Genomic DNA, 19,903 nt, shown 5'->3' with positions numbered 1-19,903 from the left:
AACCATTAGGATTTACTGAGCGCTTACCGTGTGCCGAAAACCGTACTACACACTTGGGAGAGTAACAGTAATAATAATTGTGCTATGTATCGAGCGCTTCTTGTGTGCCAACCACTATACTAAGCGCTGGGAGTGGGGGGGAATACAAGCAAATTGGATTGGACACAGTCCCTGTTCCACCTTCGGCTCACAGTCTTAATCCCCATTTTACAGGAGAGGTAACTGAGGCCAAGAGAAATGATCGAACGCTTATTGTGTGCCAAGAACTATACTAAGCACTGGCGAGGAATACAAGCAAATTGGATTGGACACAGTCCCTGTTCCACCTTTGACTCAGTCTTAATCCCCATTTTACAGGCGAGGTTACTGAGGCCAAGAGAAACGATCGAGCGCTTATTGCGTGCCAAGCACTATACTAAGCGCTGGGGGGGGGGGGGGAAATACAAGCAAATTGGATTGGACACGGTCCCTGTTCCACCTTCGACTCACAGTCTTAATCCCCATTTTACTGGTGAGGGAATTGAGGCCGAGAGAAATGATCGAGCGCTTCTTGTGTGCCAAGAACTATACTAAGCGCTGGGGGGGGAATACAAGCAAATTGGATTGGACGTGGTCCCTGTTCCACCTTCGACTCACAGTCTTAATCCCCATTTTACAGGCGAGGTAACTGAGGCCGAGAGAAATGAAGTGACTTGCCTAAGGTCACCCGGCAGACAAGTGGCGGAGCTGGGATTAGAAACCACGAGTATAACATAGCAGAGTTGGGAGACTTGTCCCCTCTCCACAAGGAGCTTTCGGTTTTAGTGGGGGAGATAACGTATTAGAAGAAATTATGATTCTGTACCTAAATGCTGAGGAGGTCTGGCGGCTACGAAGGGGGCGGGAGTCCCAAGCCAGAGACGGACAAGGACGAGGGGTCGGCGGCGAGATAGAAGAGACGAAGATGCAGTGAGTAGGTAGGTAATGGAGGAGCGAAGACAGCGTGCTCGGTCGTACTCAGAAATCGACAAAGTAGGGTGGGAGGGGGCAAGGTAACTGAGCGGCGTAAAGCCGACGGTAAGGAGTTCCTGTTGGATGCGGAGATGGAGGTTTTTGAGCAGTGGTGGGACGTGGCCCGAACTGGTTTTTCAGAAAAACGATCCAAGCAGCAGAGTGAAATACGAAGTGGAGTCGGGAGAGACAGGAGGCATTCATTCATTCATTCATTCAATCGTATTCATTGAGCGCTTACTGTGTGCAGGGCACTGTCCTAAGCGCTTGGGAAGTACAAGTTGGCAACATATAGAGACGGTCCCTACCCAACAGCTGGCTCACAGTCTAGAAGAGGCAGGGAGGTCAGCAAGGAGCCTGATGCAGTAATCAAAGAGCGATAGGAGGGGTGCTCGAATAGGAATACTAGCAGTTCCGAGGGAGAAGAAAGGCAGATTTCAGCCATGTGGTGACGGTCGAACCAATGGGATTTGGTGACAGATTGAACGTGAGGGTCGAAGGAGAGGGATGGGAGAAGAGGGCTTCTCCTCTGCTTTCCAACCTCTGACGGTGAGGGTCCCTTAAGGTTCATTTTTGGGTCCCCTTCCATTCTCCATCGACTCCCTTGAAGAACTCATTCGCTCCCGTAGCGCTTCAACTCCCACCTCTATGCGGCTGATTCCCGAATTCACATCTCCAGGCCCGATCTCTCTCCTGTCTGCAGTCTCGCATTTCCTACCTGGATGTCCCACTGACATTTCCTACCTGGATGTCCCACTGACATCTCCAACCAAACATGTCCAAAACAGGGCTCCTTATCTTCCCACCCAAACCCGGTCCTCCCCATGTCTTTCCCATCCATGTAGACACTACCACTATCTTCCCCTCCTTGGCTCGATCTCTCTTACTCGGCCCGCGTATTCGATCCATCTCCGAATCCTGTTGGTTCTCTCTTCACAACAAGGCTAAACCCCACCTTTCCTATTCAACTACTACTATGCCAATCCAAGCACTTCTCCTATTCTGCCCCGATTACTGCGTTGGACTCCTCACCGACCTCCCTGCCTCCCGTCTCTCCCCACTCCAGTCCACACTTCACTCTGCTGCCCGGATCACTTTGCTAAAAACCCATTCAGCCCATGTCTCCCCAGTCCTCCAGAATGTCCGGTGGTCGCCCATCCACCTCCGGCTCAAACGAAACTCCTTCTTATTAGATTTAAAGCAATCAGCTTGCCCCTTCCCACCTCACTTCATTCATATATTGCCAACTTGTACTTCCCAAGCGCTTAGTACAGTGCTCTGCACACAGTAAGTGCTCAGTAAATACAATTGATTGATTGATTGATTGATCTACTGCAGCCCAGCCCACACACTTTGCTCCTCTAGCCCCACGGTACTTATTTACCGTGCCTCGATGGCTTCTATTTTGCAGTCAACCCCTTTCCCTCCACCTCCCTCCCCTTCCATATACAACCGATCACCACTCTCCTGATCTTCAGAGCCTTATTATTATAATAATAATGGCATTTGTTAAGCGTTTACTATGTGCGAAGCACCGTTCTAATCAATCAATCAATCAATCAATCGTATTTATTGAGCGCTTACTGTGTGCAGAGCACTGTACTAAGCGCTTGGGAAGTCCAAGTTGGCAACATATAGAGACGGTCCCTACCCAACAGCGGGCTCACGGTCGAGAAGAGAAAAAATACTGTTCTAAGTGCCGGGGAGGTTACAAGGAGATCAGGTTGTCCCATGGGGGCTCACAGTCTTCATCCCCATTTTCCAGATGAGGGAACTGAGGCCCAGAGAAGTGAAGTGACTTGCCCAAAGTTACACAGCTGAGTAGACGTGACCCCTGCCCACAAGGAGTTTAGAGGAGGAGTTGGGCGTTAAAAACAGGTTATTGGATCAGTTTCATCACACCCCACAGACAAATGTTTTAAGTAAATCAATCAATCAATCAATCGCATTTATTGAGCACTTACTGTGTGCAGAGCACTGGACTAAGCGCTTGGGAAGTACAAGTTGGCAACACTTAGAGACGGTCCCTACCCAACAGCGGGCTCACAGTCTAGAAGGGGGAGACGGAGAACAAAACCAAACATATTAACAAAATCAAATAAATAGAATAGATATGTACAAGTAAAAGAAATCAATAAATAGAGTAATAAATCTGTACAAACATATATACATATATACAGGTGCTGTGGGGAAGGGAAGGAGGTAAGGCGGGGGGGATGGAGAGGGGGTCGAGGGGGAGAGGAAGGAGGGGGCTCAGTCGGCCTCCTGGAGGAGGTGAGCTCTCAGTAGGGCCTTGAAGGGAGGAAGAGAGCTAGTTTGGCGGATGTGCGGAGGGAGGGCATTGCCTGCCAATGACAAAGTAAGAAATCATCTTTAGGAGGCGTGAAGATGTAGCCATCTAGTCTCAGCTTGCTACCGCTTCAGCAGAACCCTTTAATTTGTGCCTCATGATGGCTTCTGCTTAGCTACTCAGTTTTCTGAAGAAAAATTGGATCTCGCACCTGCAGTACTGGGGAACATCCAGCTCCTCCATTTTACTCGCTTTTGGCCCGCTACACATCCGCCATATACCCTCCGGCCCGGAATGCCCTCCCTCTGCCCATCCGCCAAGCTAGCTCTCTTCCTCCCTTCAAGGCCCTACTGAGCACTCACCTCCTCCGGGAGGCCTTCCCAGACTGAGCCCCCTCCTTCCTCTCCCCCTCCTCCCCCTCTCCATCCCCCCCGCCTTACCTCCTTCCCTTCCCCACAGCACCTGTATATATGTATGGATGTTTGTACGGATTTATTACTCTATTTATTGATTTCTTTTACTTGTACATATCTATTCTATTTATTTTATTTTGTTAATATGTTTGGTTTTGTTCTCTGTCTCCCCCTTCTAGACTGTGAGCCCGCTGTTGGGTAGGGACCATCTCTATGTGTTGCCAACTTGTACTTCCCAAGCGCTTAGTACAGTAAGCACTCAATAAATACGATTAATTGATTTCCACTGAGTCACGGAGCTTCTCTTAAGGTCATATCTCCTCCAAGAGGCCTTCCCTGATTAATTGTTCTTTTCCCTAGCTCCTTCTCCGCTTTGCTTTGCCTATAATAATAATGGCATTTATTAAGCGCTTTCTATGTGCAAAGCACTGTTCTAAGCGCTGGGGAGGTTACAAGGTGATCAGGTTGTCCCACGTGGGGCTTACAGTCTTCATCCTCATTTTACAGATGAGGCAACTGAGGCCCAGAGAAGCTACGTGACTTGCCCAAAGTCAACCAGCTGACAAGGGGCGGAGCCGGGATTTGAACCCATGACCTCTGACTCCAAAGCCCAGGCTCTTTCCACTAAGCCACATTGCTTCCCCAAGAGAAGCGCTTACTATGTGCCAGGCACTGTACTAAGCGCTGGGGGAGAACCAACCCAATCAGGCTGGACACAGTCCCTGTCCCACACGGGGCTCAGGGTCCTCATCCCCATTTTCCAGATGAGGGAACTGAGGCCCAGAGATACGAGGCGACTCAGACAAGGTCGCCCGGCAGACTAGTGGCGGAGAACCCAGGTCCTCCTGACGTCCGGGCCCGAGCTATCCACTAGGCCACCCTGCTTCCACCCTAGGCAGCGCTGGTTATGTCCTGGTGCCCTCCCCCCAGCCACTCGACCTATCTGGGGTGCCAACGGTGGGCGGGGAGGAGGGCCGATGCCCGGCCCGGCCTCCCACCTCTGCCACACTGGCTTCTGAACCGGCGTCGCTCACCCCGGGCCGAGAGAGATGCCCGCCCCATCAGAGACACCGACCCCTGCAGAGGGAAGGTCCCCTCTCTGGGCCGAGAGAGACCACCGCCCCGTCGGCGATGCTACCCCTTGCAGAGGGGGTGAGCGGATCGGGATTATGCATTGGGATCAGTGAAATTTGGGCATTTAGTATTCACTCCACCGTCAGCCCCACAGAATTTATGTACATAAGCGCTTCTAGACTGTGAGCCTACTCTTCTAGACTGTGAGCCCACTGTTGGGTAGGGACCGTCTCTATATGTCGCCAACTTGTACTTCCCAAGCGCTTAGTACAGTGCTCTGCACACAGTACGCGCTCAATAAATACGATTGAATGAATGAATGAATGACTGAATATCTAGAAATCAGTTATTTATACTAGCATCTATCTCCCCCTCCAGACAGCACTTAGGTACATACTTTATAAAGTAGTTATTTATAGTAATAATAATAATGATGGTATTTATTAAGCACTTACTAGGTGCCAAGCACTGGTCTAAATGCTGGGGAGGTTACAAGGTGATCAGGTTGTCCCCCGGGGGGCTTACAGTCTTCATCCCCATTTTACAGATGAGGTAACTGAAGCGAAGTGACTTGCCCAGAGTCACGCAGCTGACAGTTGGCGGAGCCGGGATTTGAACCCATGACCTCTGACTCCAAAGCCCGGGCTCTTTCCACTTTCCACAGAAATTCACGTCTGTCTTCCTTTCTACACTGTAAACTCGATGTGGGCAGGAAATGTATCTACCAACTCGGGCGTATTATACTCTCTCAAGTGCTTAGCACAGTGCTCTGTACACAGTACGTGCTCAACGAATATATATTGAGCACTTTCTGATTGACGGAGGGCTCCTAACACGGGCCCAGCCAAGCCCTCCAGCGCTTAGAACAGTGCCCAGTGCTTTGCACGTAGTAAGCGCTATTATTATTATTATCCTGACTCTCCCAATGCATCAACCTCCCCACTGACCACCCTGCCGCCAATCTTCCCACTCTCCAGTCCATCCTTCACCCCGTTTGTGAGCGAGGAACACGTCACCTCCCGAAAGGGCCTTCGAAAGCACAGTAAAGCTGATCCCCGGAGAGGCCCGCCCCACGTAGGAGCTCAGTAAATCATTCCCTAAAGCTGATCCCCGGAGAGGCCGCACCCTTGCAATCAGTTTGAGGCTCAACTAAAGATCTTGCGACCCCAAGAACGTCCTGATGTAGGAAAAGGATTCAGGATTCCTCCTGAGGACTCTTAATTTTGGCTGCCGGAATCCCGGTGAGACGGCTCGCGAGCGGACGCTGAATCTGAGCGGTGGCGAGGGCAATCCGGCCCCTCGAGCCCCATGACCGGTCCCCGGCCCCCTAAGTGGAGCCAGTCGGTCACGCACGGGAGCCACCCGGGACCCCCCTCCCGGGCCCGGACTCACCGCAGGCGGGGTCGGACTCATCCGAGCCGTCGGGACACTCCTCCTCCCCGTCGCACTTCCACCGGCTGGGGATGCAGTGGCCATTCCTGCAGGTGAAGTCTGTCTCCGTGCAAATCTTCTTGGCTGCGGAGGGAGAGGGGGAGGGAGAGCCCCTTCTAGACTGTGAGCCCACTGTTGGGTGTTGCCAACTTGGACTTCCCAAGCGCTTAGTACAGTCCTCTGCACACAGTAAGCGCTCAATAAATATGATTGATTGATTGATTGAGAGCCGGGCTGTGAGGATGGGCGGAGAGGAGGCCTGCCAGTGATCCCGGGATGGCGCCTGGCTAGACATATAGCGAGGGACAGAGAGAGACAGAGAGATAGCGTCTAACCTAATAATAATAATAATGACGATGGCATTTGTTAAGTGCTTACTATGTGCAAAGCACTGTTCTAACCTACTTGGCTCGTCTCTACCTCGGCGCTTAGAACAGGGCCTGGCACAGAGTAAGCGCTTAACAAATACTGTGAGAAGAAAGAGAGCTGGCATTTCTACAGTTGGGGTTTTGACCTAATAATAATAATGACGATGGCATTTGGTAAGTGCTTACTATCTGCAAAGCACTGTTCTAACCTGCTTAGCTCGTCTCTACCTCGGTGCTTAGAACAGGGCCTGGCACAGAGTAAGCGCTTAACAAATACTGTGAGAAGAAAGAGAGCTGGCATTTCCACAGGTGGGGTTTTGACCTAATAATAATAATAACGATGGCATTTGTTAAGCGCTTACTATGTGCAAAGCACTGTTCTAACCTGCTTGGCTCGTCTCTACCTCGGCGCTTAGAACAGGGCCTGGCACAGAGTAAGCGCTTAACAAATACTGTGAGAAGAAAGAGAGCTGGCATTTCTACAGTTGGGGTTTTGACCTAATAATAATAATGACGATGGCATTTGTTAAGCGCTTACTATGTGCAAAGCACTGTTCTAACCCGCTTAGCTCGTCTCTACCTCTACCTTACAAAGTAAGCGCTTAACAAATACTGTGAGAAGAAAGAGAGCTGGCATTTCTACAGTTGGGGTTTTGAGGGGTCCATCTGGGGCACGACAGGGGGCTGGGGCTGGCAAGAGATGGATGCTGTCTACAGATCTGGGTCCTGGCAACCCTTGACTGTGGCCTTAGCGCAGTGCTTTGCACAGAATAAGCGCTTGATAAGTACGATTGAATGAATAAACTATTGCTCTACTTATTTATTTATTTTACTTGTACATATCTGTTCTATTTATTTTATTTTGTTAATATGTTTTGCTTTGTTCTCTCTGTCTCCCCCTTCTAGACTGTGAGCCCGCTGTTGCATAGGGACCGTCTCTATATGTTGCCAACTTGGACTTCCCAAGCGCTTAGTACGGTGCTCTGCACACAGTAAGTGCTCAATAAATACGATTGATTGAATGACACTTTGTTATCATACTGCATGCCCCAAATTAGATAGGGGCTGTTTCTGACTGGACGGAATAATAATATTACTGATTAATTACTTCCAATGTCCCAGCCCTGGGGGTAATAATAATAATAATGTTGGTATCTGTTAAGCGCTTACTATGTCCCAAGCACTGTTCTAAGCGGTGGGGTAGATACAAGGTAATCAGGTCGTCCCACGTGGGGCTCACAGTCTTTGTCCCCATTTTCCAGATGAGGTCACTGAGGCCCAGAGCAGTGAAGTGACTTGCCCAAAGTCACACAGCTGACACGTGGGCAAGTCACTTCACTCCTCTGTGCCTCAGTGAACTCATCTGGAAAATGGGGTTTGAGATTGGGAGTCCCATGTTGGGACAGGGGCTGTGTCCAACCTGATTCACTTGCATCCACCCCAGCGCTTAGCAGAGTGCCTGGCATGTAGTAAGCGCCTAACAAATATTACCATCGTTATTATTAGAACCCAGCCGACCGGACTCGCAGCACTGCACTCTATCCATTAGGCCACACTGCTTCTCCGTGGACCTTATTCTGGCCGAAATCCCTTCCGGAGGGTTTTTCTGTCCCTGGGCCTTCACCTGTATATATGTTTGTACATATTTATTACTCTATTTATTTATTATACTTATACATATTTATTCTATTCATTTTATTTTGTTAATGTGTTTTGTTTCGTTGTCTGTCTCCCCCTTCTCTACTGTGAGCCCGCTGTTGGGTAGGGACCGTCTCTATATGTCGCCAACTTGTACTTCCCAAGCGCTTCGAACAGTTCTCTGCACACAGTAAGTGCTCAATAAATACGACTGAATGAATGAATGAATGAATGAATTGAATGAATGAAGAGGTGGAGCCGGCATTCGAACCCACGACCTCTGACTCCCCACCCCGGGCTATTTCGACCGAGCCACGCTGATCCACAGTCCCTGCCCCACTTGGGACTCCCAGTCTAAGAGGGAGGGAGAACAGGTACTGGATGCCCGTTTCACAGATGAGGAAACTGAAGCCCAAATATATATGTCTATAATTATACATATATCATATATAAAATTAATATAATAATTATAATAAATAAAAATAAATAACTATAATAAATACTATATAAAAATAACTATAATACACAACAATATAGTATAATTATTATAATTAATAATTATAATACTATATTATATATGATAATATATAAATATGTACATATTTATTACTCTATTTATTTATTTATTTTACTTGTGCATATTTATTCTATTCATTTTATTCTGTTAATATGTTTTGTTTTGTTCTCTGTCTCCCCCTTCTAGACTGTTGGGTAGGGACCGTCTCTAGATGTTGCCAAACTGTACTTCCCAAGCACTTAGTCCAGCGCTCTGCACACAGTAAGCGCTCAATAAATACGACTGAATGAATGAATGAAAGTGACTTGTCCAAGGTCACGCAGCACGCAAATGCTGGGATTAGAACCCAGGTCCCCCGCCCCCCAGCCCAGTGCTCTTCTCGGCAGACGACGCTGCTCCTTCTCCTTCAGGCCCCAGACCCTCTCCCCCAACCCGGGCCGCTCCCCAAGGACCCCGGGGGGCCGCGACGGCCGAGACCCGTCCCCCCGGGGGTGCAGGGAGGGAAGACCAGTGGCTTCGGACTCCGGACCCTTGGGACCGAGCGGCCAGTGGTCCGGCTGGACCCCCGGGGGCCGAGAGGGCGAGGCCCGTCCTCGGCCAGACAGGATGGGACAGGAACCGCCCCGGCCTCCAATGGGATCTTTCCGTTCCGCATCGGGCCAGGGCCCCGTCCGACCATGATCCGGTGCTCAGTTCAAGGATGTGAGCACCTAATCAAGCAGCGTGGCTCAGTGGAAAGAGGCTGGGCTTTGGAGTCAGAGGTCATGGGTTCAAATCCCGCCTCCGCCACTTGTCAGCTGGGTGACTGTGGGCAAGTCACGTAACTTCTCTGGGCCTCGGTCACCTCATCTGAAAAATGGGGATGAAGACTGTGAGCCCCCCGTGGGACGACCCGATCGCCTTGTAACCTCCCCAGCACTTAGAACAGTGCTTTGCACACAGTAAGCGCTTAATAAATGCCATTATTATTATTATTATTATTATTATTTTAATCAATGGTTTGGTAAGTGATGGATCATTGCTTGGCTGTAAAATTAATAAAATAGATTAATAAGATTACCATAATCCTGTGAATAAGATTAATAAGATGGAATAAGTGTCAGATAATAATGGTATTTGTTAAGTGCTTACTATGTGCCGGGCACTGCGCTAAGCACTGGGGTGGATACATACAAATCGGGTTGGACACGGTCCCTGTCCCACATTGGGCTTCCAGTCTTAGTCCCCATTTTGAAAATGAGGTAACTGAGGCCCAGAGAGGTGAAGTGACCGGCCCAAGATCACCTAGCAGACAAGTGCAAACTTGTAATTCCCAAGCGCTTAGTACAGTGCTCTGCACACAGTAAGCGCTCAATAAATACGATTGAATGAATGAATGAATGAATGAAGTGGTGGAGCCAGGATTAGAACCCAGGCCCTTCTGACTTCTGACTAGGCCATGCTGCAGACCACACGGGCTCATTCATCACCCCCGATGGCTGGAGAATGGTAGTAATAATAATAAATAAGAATAATAATAATGATGGCACTTGTAAAGCGCTTACTATGATACAAGGTCATCAGGTTGTCCCACAAGGGGCTCACAGTCTTCATCCCCACTTTCCAGATGAGGGAACTGAGGCCCGGAGAAGTGAAGTGACTTGCCCAAAGTCACACAGCTGACAAGTGACGGGGAAGCAGCATGGCTCAGTGGAAAGAGCCCGGGCTTGGGAGTCAGAGGTCAGGGGTTCAAATCCCGGCTCTGCCAATTGTCAGCTGTGTGACTTTGGGCAAGTCACTTCACTTCTCTGGGCCTCAGTGACCTCATCTGTCAAATGGGGATGAAGACTGTGAGCCCCCCATGGGACAACCTGATCACCTTGTAACCTCCCCAGTGCTTAGAACAGTGCTTTGCACATAGTAAGCCCCCTCCTTCCTCTCCCCCTCACCGCCCTCTCCATCCCCCCATCTTACCTCCTTCTCTTCCCCACAGCACCTGTATATATGTATATATGTTTGTACATATTCATTACTCTATTTATTTATTTATTTTACTTGTACATAATCTATTTTATTTATTTTATTTTGTTAATATGTTTGGTTTTGTTCTCTGTCTCCCCCTTCTAGACTGTGAGCCCACTGTTGGGTAGGGACCGTCTCTAGATGTTGCCAAACTGTACTTCCCAAGCGCTTAGTCCAGTGCTCTGCACACAGTAAGCGCTCAATAAATACGATTGATTGATTGATAGTAAGCGCTTAACAAATACCATCATTATTATTATTATTATTACCAATTGTCAGCTGTGTGACTTTGGGCAAGTCACTTTTAACTTCTCTGGGCCTCAGTGACCTCATCTGTAAAATGGGGATTAAGACTGTGAGCCCCCGGTGGGACAACCTGACCACCTTGTAACCTCCCCAGTGCTTAGAACAGTGCTTTGCACATAGTAAGCACTTAACAAATACCATCATCATCATTATTATTATTACCAATTGTCAGCTGTGTGACTTTAGGCAAGTCACTTTTAACTTCTCTGGGCCTTAGTTACCTCATCTGTAAAGTGGGGATTAAGACTGTGAGCCCCCCGTGGGACAACCTGATCACCTTGTAACCTCCCCAGCACTTAGAACAGTGCTTTGCACATAATTATGACATCTATTAAGCACCTGTAACGTCCCAAGTGCCGAGACGGATACCAGGGATACGGGGCCTTGGGTCGCAAAGGGTGGGAGAGCAAGGATCATCTTCCTATTTTGCACATGACGAAAAAGATGTACATGGGAGTCAAATGACTCATCCACAGTCACTCAGCAGGAGTGGGAGTCAGGAGACCTGGGTTCTGATCCCAACTCCACCACTTACCTCCGGGGTGACCTCGGGTAAGTCATTTAACTTCTCTGCCCCTCACTTTCCTCCTCTGCAAAATGGGCACTCAACCCCTGTTAATTAGCAATAATAACAGTATTATTATTAAGCGCTTACTATGTGCAAAGCACTGTTCTAAGCGCTGGGGAGGTTACAAGGTGATCAGGTCGTCCCACGGGGGGCTCATGGTTTTAATCCCCATTTCCCAGATGAGGTAACTGAGGCCCAGAGAAGTGAAGTGACTTGCCCAAAGTCACGCAGCTGACAATTGGCGGAGCCGGGATTCGAACCCATGACCTCTGGCTCCAAAGCCCGGTCGCTTTCCCACCGAGCCCCACTGCTTCTCACTGTACTAAGCTCGGGGTAGTTACATTTGAGCAGATTGGACCCAACCACTCTCCCGCAGGAGATTGGAGCTAGGAAGATGGGGCTCGCAAATCGAGAATCTCCCCCACATCCGTCAGCCGATCAATCCACGGTATCCGTTGAGGAAGTCGTCACTGAATCCCGTCGGTTCGATCTTCACCTCATCACTAAAATTCGCCCCTTCCTCTCTATCCAAACTGCTACCACGTTAATGCAAACACTTATCCTATCCGCCTTGATTTCTATATCGGCCTTCTCGCTGACCTCCCTGTCTCCTGTCTCTTCCCGCCTCCGGTCCTCACTCCACTCTGCTGCCCTGATCATTTTCCTTCAGAAACGTTCAGGCCACATCTCTCCCCTCCTCCAGGGACCCCATCCGCCTCCTCATCAAAGAAAAACTCCTCACCCTTGGCTTTAAAGCACTCCATCCCCTTGTCCCCTCTTACCTCACCTTGCTGCTCTCCCGCTATAACCCAGCCCTTACACTTTGTTCCACTAATGCTAAATTTTTCGCTGTACTTCCATCTCGTCCACATCTGACCGTCCTCTTCTCCCCCTCCTTTCGGCGTCGCCCTGATTGTTCGCTTCGCTCATCCTCCCTCCCAACCCCACAGCCCAAATCTATATACCTGTATATGGCTGTAATTTATCTATTTATTTATCTAGGTATGTAAATTAATGTCTGTCTCCCCCTCTAGACTGTGAGCTCGTTTGGAGTTGGTAAACCAACTCTTAGTACAAGCGTTTAGTACAGTGATCTGCACACAGTAAGTGCTCAATAAATACGATTGAATAAATACGACTGAATGAATAAACCATCTGTCCCACAGCCCAAATCTATATACCTGTATATGGCTGTAATTTATCTATTTATTTATCTAGGTATGTAAATTAATGTCTGCCTCCCGCTCTAGACTGCGAGCTCATTTGGAGTTGGTAAACCAACTCAGTATAAGCGCTTAGTACAGTGCTCTGCATGCAGTAAGCGCTCAATAAATACGATTGAATAAATACGACAATGAATAAGCCGTCTGTCCCACAGCCCAAATCTGTATACCTGTATATGGCTGTAATTTATCTATTTATTTATATAGGTATGTAAATTAATGTCCGTCTCCCCCTCTAGACTGTGAGCTCGTTTGGAGTTGGTAAACCAACTCTTAATACAAGCGCTTAGTACAGTGCACTGCACACAGTAAGTGCTCAATAAATATGATCGAATAAATACGACAATGAATAAACCGTCTGTTGTCTCCTAAGTGTTTAGTAGAGTGCTTTGCATACAGTAAGTGCTCAATAAATAAAAATAATAATGATAGCATTTATTAAGTGCTTACTATGTGCAAAGCAAAGCGCTAGGGAGGTTACAAGGTGATCAGGTTGTCCCACTGGAGGCTCACAGTCTTTATCCTCATTTTCCAGATGAGGGAACTGAGGCCCAGAGAAGTGAAGTGACTTGCCCAAAGTCACACAGCTGACAATGAAATACGATGGAATGAATGAATTTATCGAGAGCTTACCGTGCGCAGAGCACTGTACTAAGCACTTAGGAGACAATGCTAAGCACTTGGGAGAGGACGATACCATAAAAGTAGGTAGGTATAATCCCTGCTCAAAAAGAGTTTATAAAGACTAAATGGGGAGTTTATAAAGACTAAATGGGGAGTTTATAAAGACTAAATGGGGAGTTTATAAAGACTAAATGGGGAGTTTATATAGACTAAATGGGGAGTTTATAAAGACTAAATGGGGAGAGAGACAAAATAAATGACAGATGGATATGTAAGCACTTGGGAAGGATGAAACAAGCAGGTAACACGTTCCCTGCCCTCCCGGGTTTACACTCCAACAAAAATCTCTTTTCTGCTGGTGGGGAAGGAGAGGGTTAATGCCGAGATGCCCCTGACAGGACCGTTGCTACGGTAACCGCCTCCCCACCCCTGCGATGGGATGGTACATAAAGACCAGAGGAGAGCCCGACACAATACCGAAACAGAATTGTTGGCACCAACTGGAGATTGACTAGACACCCCTCTGGGGACTTGGGTGGAGTTAACCACCTATTAGCTGACCTGGGGCTTCGCCATGGCAACCAGACATGTTTTACAGAGCGCGAGCTCCATCTGAATGGTCACACCGAGTGTATGTGACATGCCAGCGCATACTAAGCCTGTTAGGGTGGACAGCGTGGGCAGGGGAGGAGGAGACCGACATCGCTCTCCCCTCCGGGTACGGCGCGTGAGAAAATGCGAGCCAGACAGCCAGACGGGGTCTCTTGCCCGGGAGCTCTCTGTCTCTCTCCTCTGCCTCTCCCCTCTCTCGTTCTCTCCTTCCCCCTCTTCCTCTTCTCCACCATATCCCCTCTTCCTCTTCTCCACCATATCCCCTCTTCCTCTTCTCCATCATATCCCCTCTTCCTCTCTGTCCTCTCTTCTTTTCTCTCTCCCTCCTGGTCCTCTTTCTTTCATCTCTCCTCTTTCCCCCATCCTCCTTCTCTTCTTTCCTTGCTCCTGTCTTTCTCTTCTTACCTTTCTCCTCTTTCCTTTTTCTCTTTTCTCCTCTCTCCTCAAACCTCTTTCCTCTTAATAAGAATAATGATGGCATGTATCGCTTACTATGTGCAAAGCACTGTTCTAAGTTGTTGCTGCCAACTTGTACTTCCCAAGCGGTTAGTACAGTGCTCTGCACACAGTAAGCGCTCAATAAATACGACTGATTGATTGATTGATTCTAAGCGCTGGGGAGGTTACAAGGTGATCTGGTTGTCCCACGGGGGGCTCACGGTCTTCATCCTCATTTGACAGATGAGGGGACTGAGGCCCATAGAAGTGAAGTGACTTGCCCCAAGTCACACAGCTTAGTGCTCAATCAATACGATTGAATGAATGAATGAATGAATAAAAGTGGTAGAGCTGGGGTTTGAACCCATGACCTCTGACTCCAAAGCTCTTTCCATTGAGCCACCCTGCTCTTTCTTTCATCTCTCCTCTTTCCCCCATCCTCTTTCTCTTTCTCTTCTTTCCTCTTTCCTTCCTCCTGTCTTTTCTTACCTCTCTCCTTCGTTCTCCTGTCCCCTCAAACCTCTTTCCTCTTCTCTCTCCTCTCCCTCTCCTTCCCTCTCTAGTACATTCTCTCGGGGACTGGGCCCGACATCCTGGGTCTCTTGGTGTTTTGGCAGAAAGATGCGCTCTGCTCTGGGAAAGGCTGTCTGCCCACATGCCGGCCCGTTACTTCTAACGGCATTTCTTGTGGACAGGGAACAGTGGTCACGTGGGGCCCTGGCTCCAATCAGTCAATCAATCAATCAATCAGTGGTGTTTGCTAAGTGTCTGCAGAGCACTGTACTGTTTGGATAGAGTCAGTGGATGAGATACCTGCCCTCGAGGAGCTTGCAATTGAGCAGGGGAGACGAATTCCAGAATCCATTACAGGTCGGGGAAGCATTTCATTCATTCATTCATTCATTCAATCGTATTTATTGAGTGCTTACTGTGTGCAGAGCACTGTACTAAGCGCTTGGGAAGTATATGCTGGCGACATATAGAGACGGTCCCTACCCAACAGCGGGTTCACAGTCGAGAAGGGGGAGACAGACAACAGAACAAAACAGATTAACAAAATAAAATAAATAGAATAAATATATATAAGCAAAATAAAACAATAGAGTAATAAATATGTACAAACATATATACACATGTAAAGGTGAAGGCCCAGGGACAGAGAAGCCCTCCGGAAGCGATTTCGGCCGGGATAAGGTCCACGGAGAAGCAGTGTGGCCTAATGGATAGAGTGCAGTGCTGCGAGTCCAGTCAGCTGGGTTCTAATAACGATGGTAATATTTGTTAAGCGCTTACTACGTGCCAGACACTCTACTAAGCATTGGGATAGATGCAAGTGAATCAGGTTGGACACAGCCCCTATCCCAACGTGGGGCTCCCAGTCTCAAGCCCCATTTTCCAGATGAGGTCACCTAGGTACAGAGGAGTGAAGCGACTCGCCCAAGGTCACACAGCAGACAAGTAGTGGTGGAGCCAGGATTAGAACCCATGACCTTCTGACTCTGTGGCCCGTTCTCTAGCCACGACATCACGCCGCCTCCTAATCCTGGCTCGGCCACTAGCCCGCTGTCTAGACTGCGAGCCCGTTGTTGGGTAGGGACCGTCTCTATATGTTACCAACTGAGAAGCAGCGTGGCCCAATGGAAAGAGCCCGGGCTTTGGAGTCAGAGGTCGTGGGTTCGAACCCCGGCTCTGCCAGTTGTCAGCTGTGTGACTTTGGGCAAGTCACTTCACTTCTCTGGGCCTCAACTCCCTCATCTGTAAAATGAGGATTAACACTGTGAGCCCCACGAGGGACAACCTGATCACCTTGTAACCTCCCCAGAGCTTTGAACAGTGCTTTGCACATAGTAAGCGCTAACAAATGCCATCATTATTATTATTCTTACAGCGCGCTGCACACAGTAAGCGCTCAATAAATACGACTGAATGAATGAATGGCTGACCTCGGGCAAGTCGCTTCACTTCTCTGAGCCTCGGTTTCCTCCTCTAGGCAATGGAGATTAAGCACCTGCTCACCCTCCCCCACAGACCGTGAGCGCCGTGCGGGACGGGGGCTGAGTCTGATGATTTTATATTCATCCCAGCACTTAGTACTCAGGCCATGGCCGCGGTCAGTCTCCTCAGGTCCAGGTTGAGAAGAGCCTTGAGGACTCCCAACCCCTGTCCTCTTGAGAAATACACACAAACGAATCCCAGAACGCTCTCTCAGTCCCAGACCGTGCCAGCGAGAGCGGTACCGGATTTGGGTTGCCACGGCAACGGGAGGGCATTCAAACTCCCCCGTGGGCAAGCAGGCAAACAACCCCAAGTGCTGCATCCAGAATCATTTCGTTGCCTGGGGTCCGGGGCCTCCTGACCGCCGGCGATATTGATGCCCGGCGAGGAGGAGCGAGGCTCCCCATCGCCCGGATTTACTCCCCTTGAGACCCAGCCCCTCTCAGCTCCGGGACCGGAGCCAGAGAGCCGAGACAGCCACAGAATTCCCCACCTCGGGGGGCCGGAAAAGGTCAGGCCGAGGGACCGGATTCCCGCCGGCCACACGCAAGAGGCTCCCCAGATGCATCCTGGGAAGCAGCAGGGGTCCATACAAAGACTGGGGCAACCGGAGCCAGAGGTCATGGGTTCAAATCCCGGCCCCGCCAATTGTCAGCTGGGTGACTTTGGGCCAGTCACTTCACTTCTCTGGGCCTCAGTTCCCTCATCTGGAAAAGACGGCGAGCCCCACGTGGGACAACCTGATCACCCTGTATCCTCCCCAGTGCTTAGAACAGTGCTTTGCACATAGTAAGCGCTTAATAAATGCCATCATCATCATCATCAAGTCACTGGGCTGGACCATCTCAACCCAGCTGAGCATCAAGTCAATGCATGCAAACCTTTCCTTTATTATATTTAGATCGCTACTGGGTCGCGCTAAGCGTTAACTCTGTTTATTTTAGTGTTTTTATGACTTTATGACTTTAGTGTTTTTATGACTTCTAGACTGTGAGCCCACTGTTGGGTAGGGACCATTTCTATGTGTTGCCAACTTGTACTCCCAAGCGCTTAGTACAGTGCTCTGCACACAGTAAGCGCTCAATAAATACGATTGATTGATTTTAAAAATAGGCATACATGGTTTCAGTCAACGTTTTGGACCTTGAGAACACATTAATGCGCTCTACGTAAAGTCCTTCGGAAACCGTGGGAAGCAGCGTGGCTTAGTGGAAAGAGCCCATCTCTGGTTGTCAGAAGTCCTGGATTCTAATCCCAGCCCCGCCGCTCACCTGTTGGGTGACACTGGGCAAGTCCCTCAACTTCTCTGTGCTTCAGTTTCATAGAGTTTAAGACTGTGAGCCCCATGGGGGCCAGGGACTGCATCCAACCTGATTAGCTTGTATCTACCCCAGTGCTTAGAACGGTGCCTGACACATAGTAAGCGTTTAACGAATACCACACAAAAAAATTGGGATTCAATGTAGGTCCTCCCTTCTACTTCACTGTAAGACATGTCCAAAACAGAGCTCCTCATCTTCCCACCCAAACCCTGTCCTCTCCCTGGATTTCCCGCCACTGACTTTCCCATCTCACAAGCCCGTAACCTTGGCGTTATCCTTGACTCCGCTCTCTCATTCAACCCACGTATTCAATCCGTCACCAGATCCGCTCGGTCTCACCTTCAAGACATGGCTAAAACCCGCCCTTTCCTCTCCATCCAAACTGCTACTCTGTTACGACAACCTCTCAGGCTATTCCGTCTAGATAACTGTGAGCCCGTTTTTTGGGTAAGGACCGTCTCTATATGTTGCCAACTTGTACTTCCCGAGTGCTTAGTACAGTGCTCTGCACACAGTAAGCGCTTAATAAATACGATTGAATGAATCAGCCTCCCTTCTGGCCTCCCAGCCTCCAGCCTCTCCCCACTCCAGTCCATACTTCACTCCGCTGCCTGGATCATCTTTCTACAGAACCGTTCAGGACACGTCCTCAAAAATCTCCAGGGGTTGCCCATCCACCGCCATATCAGACGAAAACTCCTCACCATTGGCCTTAAAGCTCTCCATCACCTCACCCCCTCCTACCTAACTTCGCTTCTCTCCTTCTACAACCCAGCCCCTCTGTGCTAACTTTCTCACTGGGCCTCCGTCTCGCCTGTCTCGCCGTCGACCCCCGGCCCACGTCCTGCCTCTGGCCTGGAACGCCCTCCCTCCTCAAATTCATTCAATCGCATTTATTGAGCGCTTACTGTGTGCAGAGCACTGTACTAAGCGCTTGGGAAGTACAAGTTGGCAACATATAGAGACGGTCCCTACCCAACAGTGGGCTTACAGTCTAGAAGGGAAATCAAATCAGCCAGACGATTTTAGACTGTGAGCCCGCTGTTGGGTAGGGACTGTCTCTATAAGTTGCCAACTTGTACTTCCCAAGCGCTTAGTACAGTGCTCTGCCCACAGTAAGCGCTCAATAAATATGATTGATTGATTGACGATGACTCTCCCCTGCTTCAAAGCCTTACTGAAGGCCCATCTCCTCCAAGTCTCCTTCCCAGACTAAGCCCCACTTTTCCTCATCTCCCACTCCCTTCTGCATCATCCTGACTTGCTCCCTTTACTCTTCCCGCCCCACGGCACTTACGGATATATCTGTAATTTTAATTATATCGATATCTGCTTATTTGTATTGATGTCTGCCTGCCCCCCCCTCTAGACTGTGAGCTCGTTGTGGGCAGGGATTCTCACTCTTTATCACCATACTGTACTTTCCCAAGTGCTTAGTGTGCAGAAAGCGCCCGGCAAATATGACTGAATAAATGAATGAATGAACAGGGACCATATCTGCCCCGATTAACTTACATCTACCTCAGGTTTTAAAACAGGGCTTGACATACTAAGTGCTCAACCAATATCATAAAACAAAACAAAACACACACAAAAGAACCCTTGGCTTAACGTATTATTTTCATAGAATCGATCAAGAGCGCCAACCAGACCTTTTCAGTCTTTTCAAATAGTTGGAGAGGGAAGAAGAACAAATATACTAGATAATATAGATAACAAAGAGGGAAGAAGAACAAATATACTAGATAATATGTGATAATATGTGAGCCCCATGTGGAACAACCTCATTACCTTGCATCCCCCCCCCCCCCAGTGCTTAGAACAGTGCTTGGCACATAGTAAGTGCTTAACAAATGCCATTATTATTATTAGAATAACTGTAATATTTGATAAGCACTTACTAAATGCCGTGCGCTGTAAAAGGTACGATAAAAACAGAACAGACACAGTTCCTGCCCGACAAGGGGTTCACTGTCTCTCCCTCTTTCACAAATAAGAGCGCTGCGGCTCAGAGAGGTTAAGTGACTTGCCCAAGGTCACGCAGCCAGCAAGTGGAAGAGCCGGAACTTTTTTTCATGGCATCTGTTAAGCGC

General features: G+C 48.9%; 1 protein-coding gene across 1 annotated transcript in view; it reads right to left on the bottom strand.

Moving 5' to 3' along the window:
- LRP8 (LDL receptor related protein 8) overlaps positions 1–19,903 on the bottom strand; it is a 151,344-nt gene that overhangs the window by 75,291 nt on the left and 56,150 nt on the right. The window contains exon 3 of the mRNA XM_038766282.1: positions 6,160–6,282. Within this exon, the coding sequence (XP_038622210.1) occupies positions 6,160–6,282 (123 nt within the window). The remainder of the gene's footprint in view (positions 1–6,159; positions 6,283–19,903) is intronic.

The sequence above is a fragment of the Tachyglossus aculeatus genome, chromosome 24, assembly GCF_015852505.1.
Source record: "Tachyglossus aculeatus isolate mTacAcu1 chromosome 24, mTacAcu1.pri, whole genome shotgun sequence".
Classification (NCBI taxonomy): domain Eukaryota; kingdom Metazoa; phylum Chordata; class Mammalia; order Monotremata; family Tachyglossidae; genus Tachyglossus; species Tachyglossus aculeatus.
This window is presented reverse-complemented; position numbering and strand designations above follow the sequence as displayed.